This window comes from Amorphotheca resinae (assembly GCF_003019875.1).
Source record: "Amorphotheca resinae ATCC 22711 unplaced genomic scaffold M430scaffold_7, whole genome shotgun sequence".
Taxonomy (NCBI): Eukaryota; Fungi; Ascomycota; class Leotiomycetes; order Helotiales; family Amorphothecaceae; genus Amorphotheca; species Amorphotheca resinae.
The window spans coordinates 256,739-274,128 of NW_020194477.1; the positions used below are offsets into that span (position 1 = coordinate 256,739).

At 51.7% G+C, this 17,390-nt stretch overlaps 7 protein-coding genes across 7 annotated transcripts; 4 read left to right on the forward strand and 3 right to left on the reverse strand.

Moving 5' to 3' along the window:
* Window positions 1-1,715: 1,715 nt before the first annotated feature.
* Window positions 1,716-4,872, forward strand: M430DRAFT_19554 (hypothetical protein; the record flags this gene model as incomplete). The annotated part of the gene is made up of 8 exons (XM_024864102.1): window positions 1,716-2,911; window positions 2,956-3,073; window positions 3,119-3,156; window positions 3,200-4,038; window positions 4,086-4,222; window positions 4,280-4,363; window positions 4,416-4,584; window positions 4,661-4,872. 8 exons carry the CDS (start codon window positions 1,716-1,718, stop codon window positions 4,870-4,872), a joined length of 2,793 nt encoding a protein of 930 aa, XP_024720077.1.
* Window positions 4,873-5,341: 469 nt separating this feature from the next.
* On the forward strand, window positions 5,342-8,175 carry M430DRAFT_42581 (hypothetical protein). The gene is made up of 8 exons (XM_024867570.1): window positions 5,342-6,152; window positions 6,347-6,609; window positions 6,664-6,874; window positions 6,927-7,179; window positions 7,231-7,736; window positions 7,795-7,913; window positions 7,966-8,034; window positions 8,106-8,175. Exons 1-7 carry the CDS (start codon window positions 5,386-5,388, stop codon window positions 8,031-8,033), a joined length of 2,187 nt encoding a protein of 728 aa, XP_024720078.1. The 5' UTR covers window positions 5,342-5,385; the 3' UTR covers window position 8,034; window positions 8,106-8,175.
* M430DRAFT_140727 (hypothetical protein) lies at window positions 8,140-8,904 on the reverse strand. Its single transcript, XM_024862678.1, has one exon. It carries the CDS (start codon window positions 8,892-8,894, stop codon window positions 8,280-8,282), a length of 615 nt encoding a protein of 204 aa, XP_024720079.1. The 5' UTR covers window positions 8,895-8,904; the 3' UTR covers window positions 8,140-8,279.
* Window positions 8,905-9,082: 178 nt separating this feature from the next.
* On the forward strand, window positions 9,083-9,644 carry M430DRAFT_245860 (hypothetical protein). Its single transcript, XM_024865098.1, has one exon. The coding sequence runs from the start codon at window positions 9,327-9,329 to the stop codon at window positions 9,624-9,626; it is 300 nt and encodes a 99-aa protein (XP_024720080.1). The 5' UTR covers window positions 9,083-9,326; the 3' UTR covers window positions 9,627-9,644.
* A 558-nt stretch (window positions 9,645-10,202) lies between these two features.
* M430DRAFT_66933 (hypothetical protein) lies at window positions 10,203-11,751 on the forward strand (the record flags this gene model as incomplete). The annotated part of the gene is made up of 1 exon (XM_024869258.1): window positions 10,203-11,751. The coding sequence occupies one exon, from the start codon at window positions 10,203-10,205 to the stop codon at window positions 11,691-11,693; it is 1,491 nt and encodes a 496-aa protein (XP_024720081.1). The 3' UTR covers window positions 11,694-11,751.
* Window positions 11,752-12,927: 1,176 nt separating this feature from the next.
* M430DRAFT_35316 (hypothetical protein) lies at window positions 12,928-13,331 on the reverse strand. Its single transcript, XM_024866717.1, has one exon. It carries the CDS (start codon window positions 13,215-13,217, stop codon window positions 12,981-12,983), a length of 237 nt encoding a protein of 78 aa, XP_024720082.1. The 5' UTR covers window positions 13,218-13,331; the 3' UTR covers window positions 12,928-12,980.
* A 42-nt stretch (window positions 13,332-13,373) lies between these two features.
* On the reverse strand, window positions 13,374-15,613 carry M430DRAFT_103058 (hypothetical protein; the record flags this gene model as incomplete). Its single annotated transcript, XM_024860839.1, has 3 exons — window positions 13,374-13,910; window positions 13,961-15,516; window positions 15,574-15,613. The coding sequence occupies 3 exons, from the start codon at window positions 15,611-15,613 to the stop codon at window positions 13,374-13,376; spliced, it is 2,133 nt and encodes a 710-aa protein (XP_024720083.1).
* Window positions 15,614-17,390: the final 1,777 nt, after the last annotated feature.

Genomic DNA, 17,390 nt, shown 5'->3' on the forward strand with positions numbered 1-17,390 from the left:
CTAGGATATTGCAGGTTTGCGAGCAAGTTCGAAACCTTGACATGTTCCAGCGAGAAGTTGGGAATATTCGAGCACGCCTGGAGTAAGATATGTTCCTTCAGATTCTTTGAGTATAATCTGTTATGCTCAGACGGTAGACTACTCTCTTCAAGTGTAGCCATAGGAGTGAAAACTGTGGTTTGCAACTCAGTGATGGCTGGCAAGTCGAGATCTAGTGCTTGTTCTCCAGGTTGGGCTGTACCAGTCTGGTACACCCTCAAACGCGCCTCGGGCGGTTGACCTTCACCCGTAGACGCGGAGTTGGGCCATCCAACTGGACCTAGCGGCGGAAATGGGAAGATAAACTTGGGCATTGTGAACTTTGTCTGGTTATACACGTCGTCTGGCATCTTGTGCTCTTCGTCTGCTGGGCTTTTTGAGTCGTTATAGGGGTTGGGAGACAAAGCCTCTGGACGAATCCCATCAGTTGTCGCGGGTATTTGATCTTCTGGAAGCTCCTGGGTTGGCAATTCCGGCTTGGATTGTGCCTGTTCTCCAGCTTGTGCTAGGACATTGCTCAGCTGGACACCACTATCTGCATTCTTCTCATTCAATGCAGAGACGAGAGTTGATGCCAGAGCATTAGTAGGAGTTGTGTCACTACCTTCGTCGGGTGTCTGAGTAAGCTCCATGTTGAAAGTGTTAACGATAGACTGGAATCAAACAATGATTACTCGATAAGAGTTGGATTAAAGCGAGCGTGTATACAAATAATAGTGGATGTTGATAGAAGATGAAAGGTAGATCTCGAGGGTGAACATGTATAGACATCTCATCGACTTCGGTAGCCTGGGAAGGGGCGATTCCTGAGGGGCTGACTTCACTCCTCATGAAAACAGGTACGTTATTTTAAACTCTGAGAATATAGTACATGACAGTAGTAAACCTTTAACAAAGGGCAAAGTTGATTTCAAAATGGCAGCAGCCTGATCACTTCGTCTATTCAGTACAAATCCCCAATTTCCCCCAATCCCCTTCCCACGCCTCCTATAATCCTATTCACTCCCCGCCCCAAGGACTAAGGCTTTATATCAAAATAAGTAGAAACAATTTAACGCAGAGCGGATGGCTCTGTTGTTAGGTTCCAAGCGTGTTTAGGGTATAGCATCCCGTCCTTCCTAACATCCATCATCTAACGACTCATAAGGCGCCCTCCCTTTTTTTATTTTTATTTTTTATCTTTTCGCCATACCCTCTCTGCCTTAATCTGTATTATTTCTTTATTTTATTTATACTCAATGATCTAAACATGGGAGTTCTAAGGAAATACAGGGCGATGGTTGTATGAGTGAAAGTGAATATAAAAGAGATAAATAAACGCCTAGTACTGCCTTGCTCCAAACTGTCGAAGGCTCTGGCCATTTAACGGCTGGGAAGATACTTTGCGAAACCACATGACCCGAGATACTCACTTATCCCGATGGTACAAAATTGTAGAGATATCAATGTTCTGATGATGCTGATCCGTGTAGATTGATGCAATATGTTCTGACCTATTTAGGAAGGTCTGAGAGCACCTTGTATAACGAACGGGTTGGTCTGATATCAAAACCCCCAACTTGAAATATCCCATTTCCTCCATCCTTCAAACCAACTTTTTGCACGCGGCAAGCCGCGATATAACCATCAGACTTATATTTCCAGTGGCCCGTACTGCATCGTACGAAGCCCCGATGATGGGTTCCCCCACTCTTCCTGGTCCCCAACCTCACCATCGCAAGACCCGCATCAAGTTGCCAACCTCAATCCTCTGTATCGCTGGCATCTTGCTTTATGTTCAGCTCATAATCCTCCCACGCTTCACACCTGGGCCTTCACCCAACGCTTCAAGACTCTCCCAATTTCACTCAGAACGTCTCGAGGCCGGCTTACGTCAGTGCGCCGAGCTCAACACACCGCCGATAAAATATGAACTCCCAGTCTCGCCATCACGTGCCAATCCAAGATGGAACCCCATCAGCGGGCAGAAAGAGACAATAATCCTTCGAAATGCGACGTTATTTGATGGCGAGAGCTTCGTTGGTGCTGTGGATATTGAGTTCAGCAAGGGGGTCGTCGTCTCCGTTACGCCGACATCCTCTACCGAGTCCGGATCGCAAGGTGCTGAGATCGTGGATCTGGAGGGCAAATATGTGACTCCGGGGCTGATAGACATGCATTCGCATCATTTGGTATGGGCATGGCCAGATCTCAAGCCAAGTAAAGACGTGAATGAAGTGCATCCTGACACGGGCCCACTGACACCATTCGTTCGATCCCTTGACGGCATGAAGGTCGATGATTTGGCAACCGCAATAATTGCTTCTGGTGGGGTAACCTCCTCACTGATCCTTCCCGGATCTGCAAATATCATGGGTGGTGAAGGGTTCATGGTCAAGAATGACCCGAACAGTGGACCCTCTGGTGAAGAGAGAGTTGAGGATCTCCTGTTGGAGCATGGTGTACCGCCAGCTGATCGACGACGATATATGAAGATGGCTTGTGGCGAGAACCCCAAACGTGTATACGGTCATACACGGATGGGAAACGCCTGGATCTTTCGGCAGCACATGGAGCGCGCCAGGGAGCTGGTAGAGAAACAAGACGCCTGGTGTTTATCAGCTGCTGCTGCAAAGGAAAGTGGTGATGCTGCAGCCATCGCCGCACTTGTCGCCCCTTCATCGAGTAAGAAAGGAGGTTTCCCTGAGGAACTAGAACTGGATTCTTCGGTAGCGATGTTGAGGGGAAAGATTAACATCAATGTTCACTGCTATGAGCCAGAAGACTTTGAGGATATGCTTTTACACAGCAAAGAATTTGGTTTCAGGATTCGAGCATTTCATCATGCGCTCGGTGCATGGAAAGTGCCGGAGATGATCAAGGAGAGTGGAGAGTAAGTTGAATACATGGTTAATGGACGATACTCATGTCTAATAGGAACATAACCGTCGCAACTTTCGCCTCGTTTGGGCTTTACAAGAAGGAGGCTTACGATGCAAATCTATGGGCTGGTAAGATATTATCTGAGCATGGAGTTCCCGTGGCCTATAAATCTGTATGCCATCTGTCCCGCGCAGCTGCATTATACTCACCTCAATAGGATCACACTGATGGCTCCATGAGCGCCAAATACCTGCTGTGAGTAAGTTGATTCGTGACAAGACTTAGCTAATAACTTCAGATACCAAGCTGCAACAGCACATTCATTTCATCTTCCTGAAGAGCTTGCGCTGCAGTCAGTTACGAGCGTTCCGGCAAAATCTCTGGAGGTAGATCATAGGATAGGTTACGTGAGGGCAGGTTATGACGCTGATATCGTTGTTTATGATTCCCATCCCCTCTCCCTGGGAGCAACGCCTTTGCAAGTCTACATCGATGGGAGAGCGACGCTCGATCCCGAAAAAGTGGCGGAGATCCTCTCGGACAGACTCCCGGAAAGCCGCCAGGACCAACAGAGACCAAAGATGCGTCCAAGTATCAGGGAAGAGACCTATCGTCAAGTCGCCGAAGGCAAGACCATCATTACCGGAATCACCAAGTCCTTTGTACCGATCGACAACCAGACTCCGTCTCCGGGAGTAAATTTGACAATGGTACTCGACAACGGAAAAGTAATATGTTTCAATACGCCTGAGACATGCCTCCCTCACACTGCAGGGGGCACCATCATCCAACTCGAGAATGGCCACGTCCTCCCAGGTCTCACCGCCGCCTTCACCGATCTTGGCCTGAGCGAGATCGCCATGGAAGGCGACACGGGCGACGGATCTCCTAACCACAATCTCAATCCCCTAGACCCGGAGAACGTGGTATATGCCAAGTATGGCGTGCACATGGAAGGCCGTGGCTTCGAGCGGGCTCGAATGGGAGGCGTGACGAGAGTGCTATCGCTCCCGGCGGGCGAGGGATTTTTACGCGGTGTCAGCACGGGGATCAAGACCAGCGGGAAGTCGATTCTGGATGGTGGTGTTTTTCAGGATGATGTGGCGCTGCATTTTACTGTTGGGCAGGGAGCGAAAGGTGCGTCACATTCGAATTCAGCCCCTGAATACCCTAACTCGCCCCAGCCTCCTCATCCACCCCCACGATCTCCAGCGCCATATCCACCCTCCGTCACATCCTCAGCCAAAACATCGAAAAAGACAACGTCTACACGCGCGCCGCGAACGGCACTCTCCCAGTCATCGTCCACGTCGAAAATGAAGTCTTACCCCCTTTTTCTCCCCCTCCAACGAACTAACTAACCATGCTCGATCTCTAGCACGACATCCTGCAACTCATCTCCCTGAAACATGATTTCCCTACATGTAACCTAATCATCTACGGCGGTGCCGAAGCTCCTTCTGTATTTCCCTCTCTTTCCCCATCCCCCCTTTTCTTACACTAACCCGAAAAAGGTCGCGTCCGCCCTAGCAACCTCCCAGATCCCCCTAATTTTCAGCCCCCGCTCCTCCCCCGATACATTCGAGAAACGAAACGCTTTGGCAGGTCCCCCGCTCACTCGCCACCCCGCAGCCGTGCTATGGGATGCTGGTGTTTTCTTTGGACTCGGAGTTCTAGCTTCTGGTACGTCTCCCCCCCACCATTCTCCCCGCCCAACCTTCCTAAACCCCCTCCCCTATCTAACAAATGGAACCCGCAGAAAGCACAGCCTCCTACCTGCACGCCCACTCCCACGAATCCTTACGACTCGCAAAACAAGCTGGATTAACAGAGCAGCAAGGGATTGATTTAGTATCGTCGAGGATAGACGATATCTTAGGGCTTAATGGCGAGGAGAAGAGAGAGATTGTGGTTTGGGAGGGGGATTGGGGGAGGGGTGAGGGGGCCGTTGTTGGGGTTGTTGAGTTGTGAGTTTTGACTTGAGAGGGTTGTTGAGTTGTGGACTTGTGAGGGATTATTGGGGGGGAGGGAGGGGAGTAGATATCAAGGGTGACGACGCCCCGCCCCCTCAGGTGTTGTGTGCGCCCCCTTTTAAAGAGTCTTTCTGTTAGCAACAGGAATACAGCTACTCGTACAAATCAACTAGAAATACAATAGGTAAACAGGTGATAGAAGTCAATAACAGCCCGGATAACAGCTAGGTGGTGGTAGTATCACGTGATGCGCAACCACCGTGACTTCGGATCTGTTCGGTAAGGTTCGGACGAACAGAGCCAGCAGCCTTCTCGCTGCCCTTCGGATATATCGTGCGCCCACCACCACCACCTCGGGAGGCTCGGTGCAACATGGGACTGAAGACATCACGGCGTTGGGTTGAGGTAGTGTACTCTGTACGTTCTCGCTGAGTCTCGGAAAGGCCTTCATGCCTCTCCAGACTCACGTTCCTTGTTCGGAGATAGCGTCAAATCCCGACATTGTGCGAATATGTCAACCGCAGGCTCAACCGCAGACAATCTCTTACGCCGTTCAGACAAAGAAGTGCGGCAGATTCTGCGCCGGCGGAAGAAGAGAAGCCAGACTAGCTGCCTACCTTGTCGGACGAGGAAGGTAAAGTGTGATAGGGGCTCGCCATGCGACAATTGCGCCAAGAGAGGGTATCCTGAGTTGTGCTCTTTTGCTGCTCAAGGTGGTGCTGGAACTGGCACAAGCTCTAGTCCCCCCCAGTCCCCAATCCCCGATTCTCAACCTGCGCTACCTTCTGCCCAATATCCCTCAAGCCAACAGCCTTTGCCCCAGACACAACAACATTTGCAATGTCAAACTACGTCATCCGAAGGCACAGTGGTCTCTGATGTACACAGCACCCACTCGCCTTCTGGCTTCCTACAGCCAGGTGTTGTGTCGGAAGGTTCCTCTCAACAAAGAGCAGGTAGTACTGCTACTGGGCCAGCATCTTCCGGAGGCAGTCATGGGAGTAGTGGCGTTGATCCCGTGGATGACAGGGGAAGACAAGACCGAAGAGAGCCTTTCCTAGGCACGAACTCGATGCGGTCATTTCTAAGGGATCAAGCTTCGCAGGCTGGCCCAACCCAGAACACGCCAAGCAAAACCGTTGAAGATGCGATCCTCCCGATCCTAGGACTTGACGAATCGAGGTCAACTTATCCATTTCTACCGGCTTCGCAAACGTCCTTGGAAAAGATAAATCTAGAGCTTCATCAGGTTCTACCCGTGGATCGCGAAATAATAAGGTAGGGAGACTTACTTTACGCCGCAATAGCATCGTGGAGCGGGTCCAAGTGCTTCGTGGCTTCAGAAATTTGTTATCCAATTTCCGCAGCCATGGATACGTGCACCCATTCTATTTCCGTTATGTCTTGTGTTCATCCTGTCTAAATTGACATCCCGTTATGTCCTGGGGATGCATGTGCTCACGTACGTATAGACTATTTCGGTGCTACCAACAAGAAGCACATCCATTCTCGCCAATCATACCAGATATAGAGCATTTTGAACTCGAACTCTGTGCCTACCTTGAACATCGTGCCCTCGTGAAGCGGCAGTCCCACGATCAGAACCATGATACTGGTCAACCAACAGCTCACAAGTCTGTGTCATGGGTCGGCTCCCTTTTTGCAGTGCTAGCATCTGGGGCACAGTATGCTGACATCTCGTTCAAAGAGAGGCAGACGAAATCTCATCTCTATGGTAAAGATAACGCACCCACTCTGAATCTTCGCATTGCTAACTTTGCTGATCTAGCTCGTTATTCTTTTCAGTGTCTCAGGATGGCGAACTTCCTGCTTCGTCCATCACTGTTATGCATCCAGACATTATTAATTCTCGGCAATGTCTTGCAGAATGATATGAAGCCAGAGGCGGCCTGGATCATGCTAGGCACGACGGCAAGAATGGCGCAAAGCCTTGGTCTACATGAGGAAACTGATGCATCCTCGCCACAAAGAAGGTTATGGTGTGTTTGACTGCCCCTTACTGTCGTAGTCAAGACTTCTCATGCCTAATAGGCTGGCACTCTCCTGGCACGATAGTCTGCTGTCATTGTGCTTTGACAGGCCACCTGTCACAACTCCGGCGAGAACTATTCCAGAGTTGGTTGATGGAATGTCGTATACGGACGCTATGAACTCTCTCGGTGATATAACCCTTCGCAGCATCAACACCAGGGCACATGATGACACGTCCTATTTTACCATGGTTCTAGAAAATGTGGCCAGGATTGAAGACATTTATCTCAAAAGCATAGGCCGCCGCGGCGGAGTAAGTTGCGCCTCGAGCCTACGACAGCGCTGCCAAGACTGTGCTTTGAAGTTGCATCTTTCCTTTGCCATAGCATGGCTGTGTCGTCCAGCACTCCGAAATCGTCACAGCGCCGAATTGAGGCCGGAACTCCAGCTGCAGCTTATTGAAAAATGCACTAAGAATTTACTTGAATGTGTTCGCGCCTTTGTACAACTACATTCATTGAGCATCCTTGCTTCACGATCATGGTCAGTTATTCACAATGGACTCAGCTCGGCCTTGTTATTATGCCTCCTTGGGCAAACAGCAACAAATCCGGAAGTTCGAGAATCACTAGGCGAAATCCTGGAGGTCCTCTCTACAGAGTCTGAAGATGAGGGTAGCCAAGGACATGACAGGGACGGCAATATCGAGCTATCAAGGCCGCACTCGAGAGCAGTTGCTGTTCTCAGGAGGTTGTACAACGATCGCGTGAACAATTCCGCTCAAAATCCTGTGGCTGATGATGGGAGACGGAGTCAAACGGTATCCCATAGCCAATTGCAATCGACAGTGAATGCCACAATGGCACCTTCGTAGGTTTTTACCCTCCTTGGCTCTGTTGAGAGAGAGAACGGCTAACAATCGACGAAGGCCCGTCTCATCTAACGTAAATTTCTCTAATTATGTGGACACGGCCGGGTTGCAGCTCTATGATAATCTAGGCCAAACAGACGTGTCACCGCTTGCTACGCTTGACTCTATTATATGGGGTACGTCTAAAATAATTCCGAATTAATGGAAGGTTTCTCACTTAGCTTGCAGATGTAATGGGAGTTGGAGGATCAATGCCAGATTATAATGCTTTGTCATGCGAAGCATGGATGTTTTGAAGTAAGAGACAACGTACATCAATCTTGTGACATTATCTCGATTCTCGAATCAGGTTGACTTATATGTTGCAGATATAGATACACAATAAGTCGTCGAGCGGCACAGGTTCTGTCGACAGTCGGGCGCCTTAGCAGAAGGGGGTTGTTTTTAATCCTTCCTTGCATAACGTTAGTATTACAGAAAAACAATCCCCCAAAACTCCTTACATAACGCCCAAGAAGCCGTCCTTAATCCTACAAGAAGTCTCATTCCTTCTCAAGTCCATTCCATCGTTGAAAATCCCCCGTATCAACATCAAAAAGATCCAGTATCCTTCCAATCATCTGATCCACCATCTCATCAATCGAATCCGGTTTTGTATAAAACGCAGGCATAGCCGGACATATAATGGCCCCCGCTCTCGTAACCTCCAGCATATTCCTCAGATGGATCTCGCTCAGCGGGGTTTCCCTCACCGCCAGCACCAAGCGCCTCCTCTCCTTCAGCATCACATCGGCCGCTCGCGCGATCAGATCATCGCAATAGCCCGCATGCACCGCGGCCAGCGTCTTCATGCTGCACGGCACGATTATCATGCCATCGGCGCGGAACGAGCCGCTGGAGATAGGCGCGGCTTGGTCGCGGTTGCTGTGCACGTGGTCGGCGAGCGCCCGCACGTTCGCCGGCGTGTAGTCGGTCTCGTAGCGGATCGTGGCTTCGGCCCAGTGGCTGAGCACGAGATGCGTTTCGATGTCGAGACGCCGCAGCGTGGCGAGCATCTTGATGCCCAGGATCGCGCCGGTGGCGCCGGTCATGCCGACGACGATGCGTTTTCGGGGGCGTGAGATGGTGGTGCTGCTTGCGGCTGTTGCTTCGGGCATGTTTTGGCGGATCTTTGACTTTTGAAAGAGAGTCTCGGATACTGTGTCCAAGATCCGGAGGGGCTTCTGCTGGTATAGATATTGCAAGGTGCTATTGTTCACAGCTCAATTTCGGTATAGACAGACTGGTGGATTTTTGTAGATGGAGTCGAATCGAAGCACGATTACCACGATTGAGTGCAAGATTTCTCTCCAAGACTTGCTGAATATATACAACCCCTCCACCAATATGGGGGGTTGATGGATAGTGTGTTCCGAATACGTCCGAGATATTTCCTTCCATTCGATGCGTCCGAAACAGGCTAGCGGCAGCTCGGCTACATTCAGGGGGAACCGAGGGGCTATTGTACGCACAAACATCTCCGCGTGCCATTCTTAAATTTCGACGTTCAAAGCATTACCACGGTTACTCGGAGATACAATACCGTAATCATGGTGTTCTATGAGCCTGGTGTCACTGTCCACAACCTGACTTTCGGCCCTCCTATGTCATGTTCTCTGCCAATCAGACCGACGCCAATTGCCGTTTCCATGGTCGAAGAGTCCCCCATCAGATTTGAGTACACATCCTACACTACTGTACGATTGTCTAGAAACCATCTTATAGGCAGCGTCATTGGCAAAATCCTGGTATTTCACATCTCTGATAAAGTTCTCACCGATGGTATCGTTGATTTGAGCAAGGTTCAGCCCATCGCTTTATACTTGCGCTATTGTGCGTTGCACCTTTAAAGGAAGCCTCCTGGAAATGCAAAGTTGGCTTCTAGGCTAGAAGGGAACGCCGCCCTTAATACGAATAAGAAGCGAGCAAGGATAGCACAGCAGGACTCTCTGACTTGCTACAAGATTCCCGTGTACGTACCTCACTATACGTATGTGAGATCCTATCATCCCTCTCGGAGCGTTCACAGATACTACCTTAGCTAGCGTTAGGTGGATCTCCTTTTTGCAGGTTCGTCCGAAGAGCACCGATTCTCTCCGAGCCAATCTATCTAGCTACCTAGGTAAGTGTTGTCGGCACACGGCATCTGACCTACAAATTAACTTTCACTGACGATGGAGATGCGTGATATATTGCGTGGAAGCACGGTCTGCAAATATAAAAAGATGCTCTCAACTGGCATTTGAGTTTTGTTCAATATCCACATTAGAAACGGAGCAGAATATCTGATAAGACCTGCTGCTGCACATCGTTCTCATCAACTGCCATCACATCAAGATCCTATTCTACCTCGACATCCGTTCCTTAACAACATGTCAGCGGAGAAGAGCTACCACCTGTCCCAGTCCAACCAGGACCTGCCTCACATGAACTTTCGATCCTTCGTCGAAGCGCTAAAGGAAGATGGCGATCTGATCGAGATCAACGAGGAGATCGATCCTCATCTGGAAGCCGGCGCTATCATCCGCAAAGTGTGCGAGACCAACGACAAAGCGCCGCTATTCAACAACATGAAGGGCGCCCAAGCCGGCCTCTGGAGGATCCTCGGAGCCCCCGCATCACTGCGCAGCAACGCAAAGGAGAAATACGGACGCATCGCCCGACATTTAGGACTCCCTCCCACAGCATCCATGAAGGACATCATCGACAAGATGCTATCAGCAGCCCATGCTGAGCCTATTCCACCAAACATTGTCCCTGATGGGCCGGTCAAAGAGAACAAACTCTTCGGCGACGAATTTGACTTAACGACGTTGCCCGCGCCGCTCCTCCACCAGGCTGATGGCGGCAAGTATATCCAGACATACGGGATGCACGTGTTGCAGACACCGGACAAGAAATGGACCAACTGGTCCATCGCGCGTGCCATGGTGCACGACAAGAACCACCTCGTCGGCTTAGTCATGGAGCCTCAGCACATCGGGCAGATCCACCAGATGTGGAAGAAATCAGGAAGGGGGGACATTCCCTGGGCCCTAGCATTCGGCGTTCCGCCCGCTGCCATAATGGCAGCTTCGATGCCCATCCCCGACGGAGTGAGCGAGGCTGGATATATCGGCGCCATGACAGGCTGCGCGCTCGACGTCGTAAAATGCGAGACCAACGACCTGCACGTCCCGGCCAACGCCGAGATCGTTTTCGAAGGCACGCTCTCCATCAGTGAGACCGCGCCTGAAGGACCCTTTGGAGAGATGCACGGCTATGTATTCCCAGGCGACTCTCGACAATGTCCAAAATTCAAAGTCAACGCTATCACGTACCGCAACGGGGCTATCATGCCCGTCTCTAACTGCGGCCGTATCACCGACGAGACACACACACTAATCGGTTCACTCAACGCAGCTGAGATCCGACGCATCTGTCAAGAAGCCGGTCTCCCCATCACCGACGCATTCTCCCCCTTCGAAACACAAGTCACTTGGATCGCTCTCGGCATCGACATTCAAAAACTCTCGCACATGAACACCACACCCTCCGCATTCCGGCAGATGATCGGCGAATTAATATTCTCTCAAAAAGCCGGGGTTACCACACATCGCATCGTATTATGCGGTCCTGATATCAATGTTTATGATGTCAAAGATGTAATGTATGCGTTCACGACGCGCTGTCGTCCGGGCGCCGATGAGACATTGTTTGAGGATTGTAGAGGCTTTCAGTTGATTCCTTTTATGGGTCATGGAACGGGGACGCCGAATAGGGGGGGCAAAGTGGTTTCGGATGCGCTGATGCCGATGGAGTATAAGGGGGTGCAGAATTGGCAGCAGGCGTCGTTTAAGGATTCGTTCCCGGATGAGATAAAGGATAGCGTGAATTGTAGATGGTCGAAAGAGTGGGGATTTGCTGAGGAGATGTAGGTAGGTAGGTAGCTTAGCTTGTGCATATAATCGTGTTATAGGAATCGTAAGAGTAGAGAATTCACAACGTTTTTGAAACACCTGGTGTATCATGTACCTTTTCTCCCCTCCTCCCCTATTCCCTACCCCCTATTCCATCCATCCCTAATAACACAACACAACACAACATAACATACCCTACCTACCTACCTACCTCCCCATCCCCCTTACGCTAACTTCAAATTTTCTCCCCGTTTGTAAATCTAGAATCGCATACCATAGTCTGATATGATTATTCGACTTTTTTTGTGTTTTTGCTTTCTCTTTTCGGTTTTGTTTTTATGTCCTTACGGATTTTACATCTCTCTCCCCCACAGAGGGGTTTGTGATTAGGAGTAGGTAGGGAGGGGTGAAGAGAGTGATTGATTGATTGTGTGTTGAGTTATTAGGTGTGTTGTACGGACTTAAAAAGAAGACACGAAATATCCCTAAACAGGTCCCTCGATCCAAACATACAAAAGAGAATTCGTTACTACTACCTCCACTAAATAAAAAAAACCTCTAAAACTAATCCGAATCATATCCATGCCAACCCAATCTACTCCAATCCACTATCTACTCCAATCCAAACCACTCCAATCCAAATCTCATAGACACAATGAACTTGTTTGTTCCATATGGTGGTATATATAAGGTAAGGTATATATTCATATTTCCTCTTCGCCGCTTTTTATAAAAACCTTCATCCATCCATCCCTCCTCCCATCCATCCAATCCAATCCAATCCAATCCATACAAAAAAACCAACCAACCGACCCCAAAAACCAACTAAAACTAATCAAAAACGACAGATTCGTGAATAAAAAACACACACATAACATACATACATACATAAAACTACGCCATTCGTGGCGCTGAGAAATAATTCAAAAGATTGAACCAAGAAATAGAATAAAATAAAATAAAATGGGAGAGTCGTGAATGTACTTGTAGGTAGTAAAGATAAGATATAGATATAGATATAGATAAAGATGTGGATTGAAAACAACGCCGTCCGGAGTCCGCCTGCCTTGGTTGACCTGACCTGAGTTATTCCTGCCTGCCTGACTGCCTTGCACCAGAGATATCGCCGGATGTACGAGAAGAGAGATATTTCAAGGGAGTTGATGGGGAGAGATCATAGATGACGAGAGGGTATGCAGATGATGCGGGTGATTGATTATCTAGATCGATCGATGCCTTAGGAAAAAAGGCTGGTAGAGATTGAATGATGGAAGAGGTGGGATGTAGGTGAGGAATAATATGATATCATATGATGATGGACGGGGCAGACGTGAGGGTGTCGTGATGAATGCCCTTGCTGCGCGCTCGACCTTCTCGACCGGCGACGTCGTCGGCTGTCGTTTGATTTAAATTTGGCCCGATCCGCAAAGGCGTTAGTGCACCGCGCGGAAGCGACGCGGGCGCAGCGGAAGCCATCCACATCCAGCGAATGGCCGCGGCGGAGGGGAGGGATGTTGTGCAGACAGACGGTGGGCGGTGCATGTGAGGCAATGCGATACGAGATGGGCCATCGGCCGGGGGCTCCGAGATGGCGCTAAGGGCTCACATGTGCGCATGACCAATGGATAGCGACGACACCCACGACACCCTCAACCGTCGAGCCTCTGCGCCCGCTCCAATCACAGCGCACACACCCGCTCACGCCCGCGGCATCTGGTGACTCTGCTGTTGCGAGGTCAGATTTCGCACAATCCGGTTCTCGCCCCCAGCTCCCGCAACGTCCGCAAGGTTGCGCGTCGTCGCGTAGTTCAGCGTCTGGGGAGTCGACGCTCCGCCGGCACTGGCGCTGCCGTCCTCGAGATAGCCCGTCATGTCCCAGGATGGTCGAGCGCTCTGGCTCCCCAGGTGGTACTGCTGGGACCCGGACATGTGATGCCCGACTCCCTGCCAGTGGCTGGGCGTTTCGTGGGGGTGTGGCACGGAGACGCGAAGGTTGGGAGGACCGCCCTGGAGCCCCGCCATGGGCTTCTGGTGGTGAGGCGACCCAACGCGGGCGGGGATGTTCGAGGCGTACGCCGTGGACGTCGTCGAGACCGACATCGAGCGTGGCGATAAGGCGCCGTGGTGATCACCCACGTACGATATCCCGGCTGAGGCATCGGTACTGTAGCCGGTGGAGCTGACGGGAGTCAGCAGCGCAGGCGCAGGTGGCAGTGTGGAGGATGGGCTCGCAGACTATCTGGGATCAGTAGCATTCTCAAGACAGGCGTCGTGTGCACACTTACGTATTTGCCAATGATCTTCTTCAGAGCGCTCGCCAGATCCTTCCAGTGGAAGACCTTGACGTCCTTCTCGATATTGCGGGGCTTGGGATTCGGGAAGGCCATGATGACCTTGAAGAACTCCTCGCTATCGGGCTTCCCCTTGGAAACCGTCAGCGGGCGGAAGCCCTCCAGGTTCCTCCGTATCCGATTCTTCTCCTCTACCGTAAACCGAGCCGCCACCAACTGTTCCAGCAGGTAGATGGTGTCGACGCTGGTCACGAAACACTCGTTCTTCTCCTCCCAGTAAATGCAGCTGATGCAGATGCTCTGGGGGGGCCGGTCTTCCGCTGTAACCGGGTGGAAGCTGGTCGTGATGGTGCTGCCTGACTGTGACCGCTTAAAGTGGACTAGCCGCCTCTTGCAGTCCCATTCCTCCCCGGTCCAGTTCCGGGCCATGGCGTCCAGATCCCCGTTGAGCTCCAATTTGGCCTTGTGCGGGTAAAGTGCGTACGCATTGAAATTCTGCCCGGCGTGGGCACCGTGTGGGGTCGTTGCTGGGCTTGGCGTCTGTTGCAGGGTTGACGTCCGAATGAGCGGGGGGTTCGCAGCGACTGCCGGTGAAGGGAGGGAGGATAACGATGGACGGTGGGGTCCTACATTCGAGGGGACGCCCGGACTTCGCGCCATATTCGAGGGCAGACTCGGATATGCAGGGGTCCAGTTCGAGACCTGTGGTGAGGGGGCCTTGATCGTAGGTGATGAGGATGCCGTCGAGCTCGAGTATTGGAACCCCAGGTGTCTGGAGGAGGGCTGGTAGCTGGGCGCTGCCCGATTGTACTGCGCGATCTGATTCCCGTACGCAGTATTCTGCTGCATATACGGGGAGTAAGGGGGTACGTCGACGGGTGTATAGGGGAAACCGTATTCGTCTTTTGACCGCGTTTGCGACCCGGATATGCGTTTCGCGGGACTCTTCATGAGCTCTGCCGAGTCCATCGATATCTTCCTCTTCCTCGACGGATCCTGGTTCGCGGGATTCTCGCCCGAGAGCTCGCCATCCACGTAGGTAAAGTGGCCCACGTTTACCTTGGCAATCACATCGCCGTCCCCCGTTTCCATGAACATGGAGACCGGGACCTGGGCAGATGACCAACTCGTGGCTGAGAACTGGGGGACCTCTGTCGTAATCTGGTACTGACAAACACCCCCGTGCTGGCTCGCCTTCGTCACGGAGGCCCCGCATTTCCGTTGCCCAAACATCAAGAAGAAGACAGGAGAGTTGGTCGTAATCAGCTCGTACAGCGAAGTAATGTAGACAAAGATCTTGGTCCCCGGTGCACCTCTCGAGGGTGCGTAAGATGTGACCTGCGGGATCGGGGTTGATCCCACGTTGAGGTACGGCCCCGATTGATCATCATATTGGGTACGCGCCGGGTTAGAAGCGTACGCCATCTGTGTTATCTGAGGAGTATTCTGAAAAGACGGAGCGGTTGACGAGGGGACGGAAGACGCAGGTCCATAGCTAGGCGCGACATATGGAAAGGAGCTCTCCGGGAAGGTTCGACTAGCATCATAGCCTGAATCCCGAGTCAGCGAGGGAAGGAGTCCCGTTACATCACAACCACTTGACTGACCATGGAGCGGTGGCGGTTGTGGTTTCCCGTAGGCAGACATGGAAATGAGATCCGTTGGGGAATCTGCCCGGGCCACAAGGGCTCCCTCGTACCCTTCTTCGTGCAAAGCAACAGTCTCGGGCGACTCGTAGGTCTCGTCGAGTATGATAGGTCTATTAGAAGACAGGTGTTCAGGCTGCGAAGGGGTCAGTAAGGGACGAGGGCAGAACGTCCGGCGATCGTGAAGTTTCAAGACGGCCTCCGACTTACTTGGAACAGCCCTAGAGTTGAGTATGCCAGCTTGCCGGTATTCGAAGCAGTTTCGGGAGACCGGTCTAACAGATGACTCCTGGATCAGAGGTCCCGAGTCGGAGTGAGGCGCAAACGTAGGTATGAACAAGCGGTGAGATTCTTGTCATTTGCTCCATGGACAGCGCGAGGGTTCAAGAGTAAACAGCGCCGCCGTCGTACCTCAATGATCTTTCAACCAGTGATAAGCAGGGGAGAGAGGCCGTTGGTTGCGAAGGACGGAAACTCCTGTCAAGACTCGCAAGTGACGAGACTGTCTCTTCTAATATCTTAGAGTTCGGACGGGAGTCGAACTACGAGACGCCGAGAGTAAGTGATGGGGAGGGGGGGGGATACGTGAGCGGGCACGCGTTTAGCAGATGATATACTAGACGGCGGCTCCCCCAGAATAACCAACTAGTGATTAAGATTGCCGTGGTCTAGTATGGGTCGAGTCTCGGGAAGCTGAAACTAGAGGAGTGAGTAGTCCAAACCACGGTGCCTTTTTGCACTGTGAAGAAGGATGGGTCAGTTCCGGAGCAGCTTTCAACAAGGAGGAGAGAGAGAGGCCGTGGGAAGGAGGAGCAGCTGTAGACGGGAACGAGGTGAAGCACGTACCGATGGGGGGGAAAGACAAAGAATTGAAGCTTTTGACGTCCGACCAGACTGGACCGGGATCCCAGAGGTTATGCAGCCACCCGTGACGGCGAACCTGTTCGCATGGGATGTCAATATGGGTTCACGCTGTCATGATCATGCAGAAGAGAGAGCCGGTGACAAAGGGATCAAGAGGATCCTTTCGGGAACCGCGTGGTTGAAGGTTGTAGTGGTGTTAACCGGCAGAGGAGACGTGCGCATGCCGGATGAGGATCCAGGATGGGAAAAGACAGGGTTGAGGAGGGAGGAGGAGGAGGAGGAAGTGGGAGGGGGGGGGGTGGAGCGGGAGGGAGGGGGGGGGGTAAGAGGGCTCCAAGGACAAGACGTCGCGCAACAGGTGACTTTGACGGAGTTTATGTACAAGGATGCAAGGGAGAGAGAAGCTCGATGTATGTATGTGGGTAGATAGATAGATAGAGAGATAGATAGGGAGGGGGCAAGGCTTCACTTACGAGTCAGCAGCGGGTGGCAGGCGTGGGGACGGCGATGCAGCAGAAATGCGCCCCAGGCCCCCCGTCCGGGACTAGAGCGGCCCAGCACTAGAGTCTAGGACGACGGTTTAGACCCGTGCTAGGCAAACGGACAGCGGCAGCGAAAGACGACTGGGCGAGCCGATCTCGTGCGCGGGTGCGGGTTGGCTCTTGGCTCTTGGAAGCGGCGGCTGATGGGTCCGGAGAGTAGAGTGAGAGAGGTGAGAGTGAGTGAGAGAGAGAGAGAGAGAGTTCAGAGGTCTGTCTGTCTGTCTGTCTGCTCTGGGTCTGTCAGTCAAGTCACACGAAGCGAACGACTCGAAGGCGGCCCGCTCTGTCTGGTCTATGTGGTTTTTTAACTTTTGGGGATGGACTCCTTTTTCTTTTTTCTTCTTGCTCGGCTTTCCTCTCTCACCTTTTACT

Coding starts and splice junctions, on each gene's coding strand:
- M430DRAFT_42581 (XM_024867570.1), top strand. CDS start 5,386: ATGTCAACCGCAGGCTCAACCGCAGACAATCTCTTACGCCGTTCAGAC. Junction 6,153..6,346: donor GTGGATCGCGAAATAATAAG/GTAGGGAGACTT, acceptor ACGTACGTATAG/ACTATTTCGGTGCTACCAAC. Junction 6,875..6,926: donor TCGCCACAAAGAAGGTTATG/GTGTGTTTGACT, acceptor CATGCCTAATAG/GCTGGCACTCTCCTGGCACG.
- M430DRAFT_140727 (XM_024862678.1), bottom strand. CDS start 8,894: ATGCCCGAAGCAACAGCCGCAAGCAGCACCACCATCTCACGCCCCCGA.
- M430DRAFT_245860 (XM_024865098.1), top strand. CDS start 9,327: ATGGTGTTCTATGAGCCTGGTGTCACTGTCCACAACCTGACTTTCGGC.
- M430DRAFT_35316 (XM_024866717.1), bottom strand. CDS start 13,217: ATGCACCGCCCACCGTCTGTCTGCACAACATCCCTCCCCTCCGCCGCG.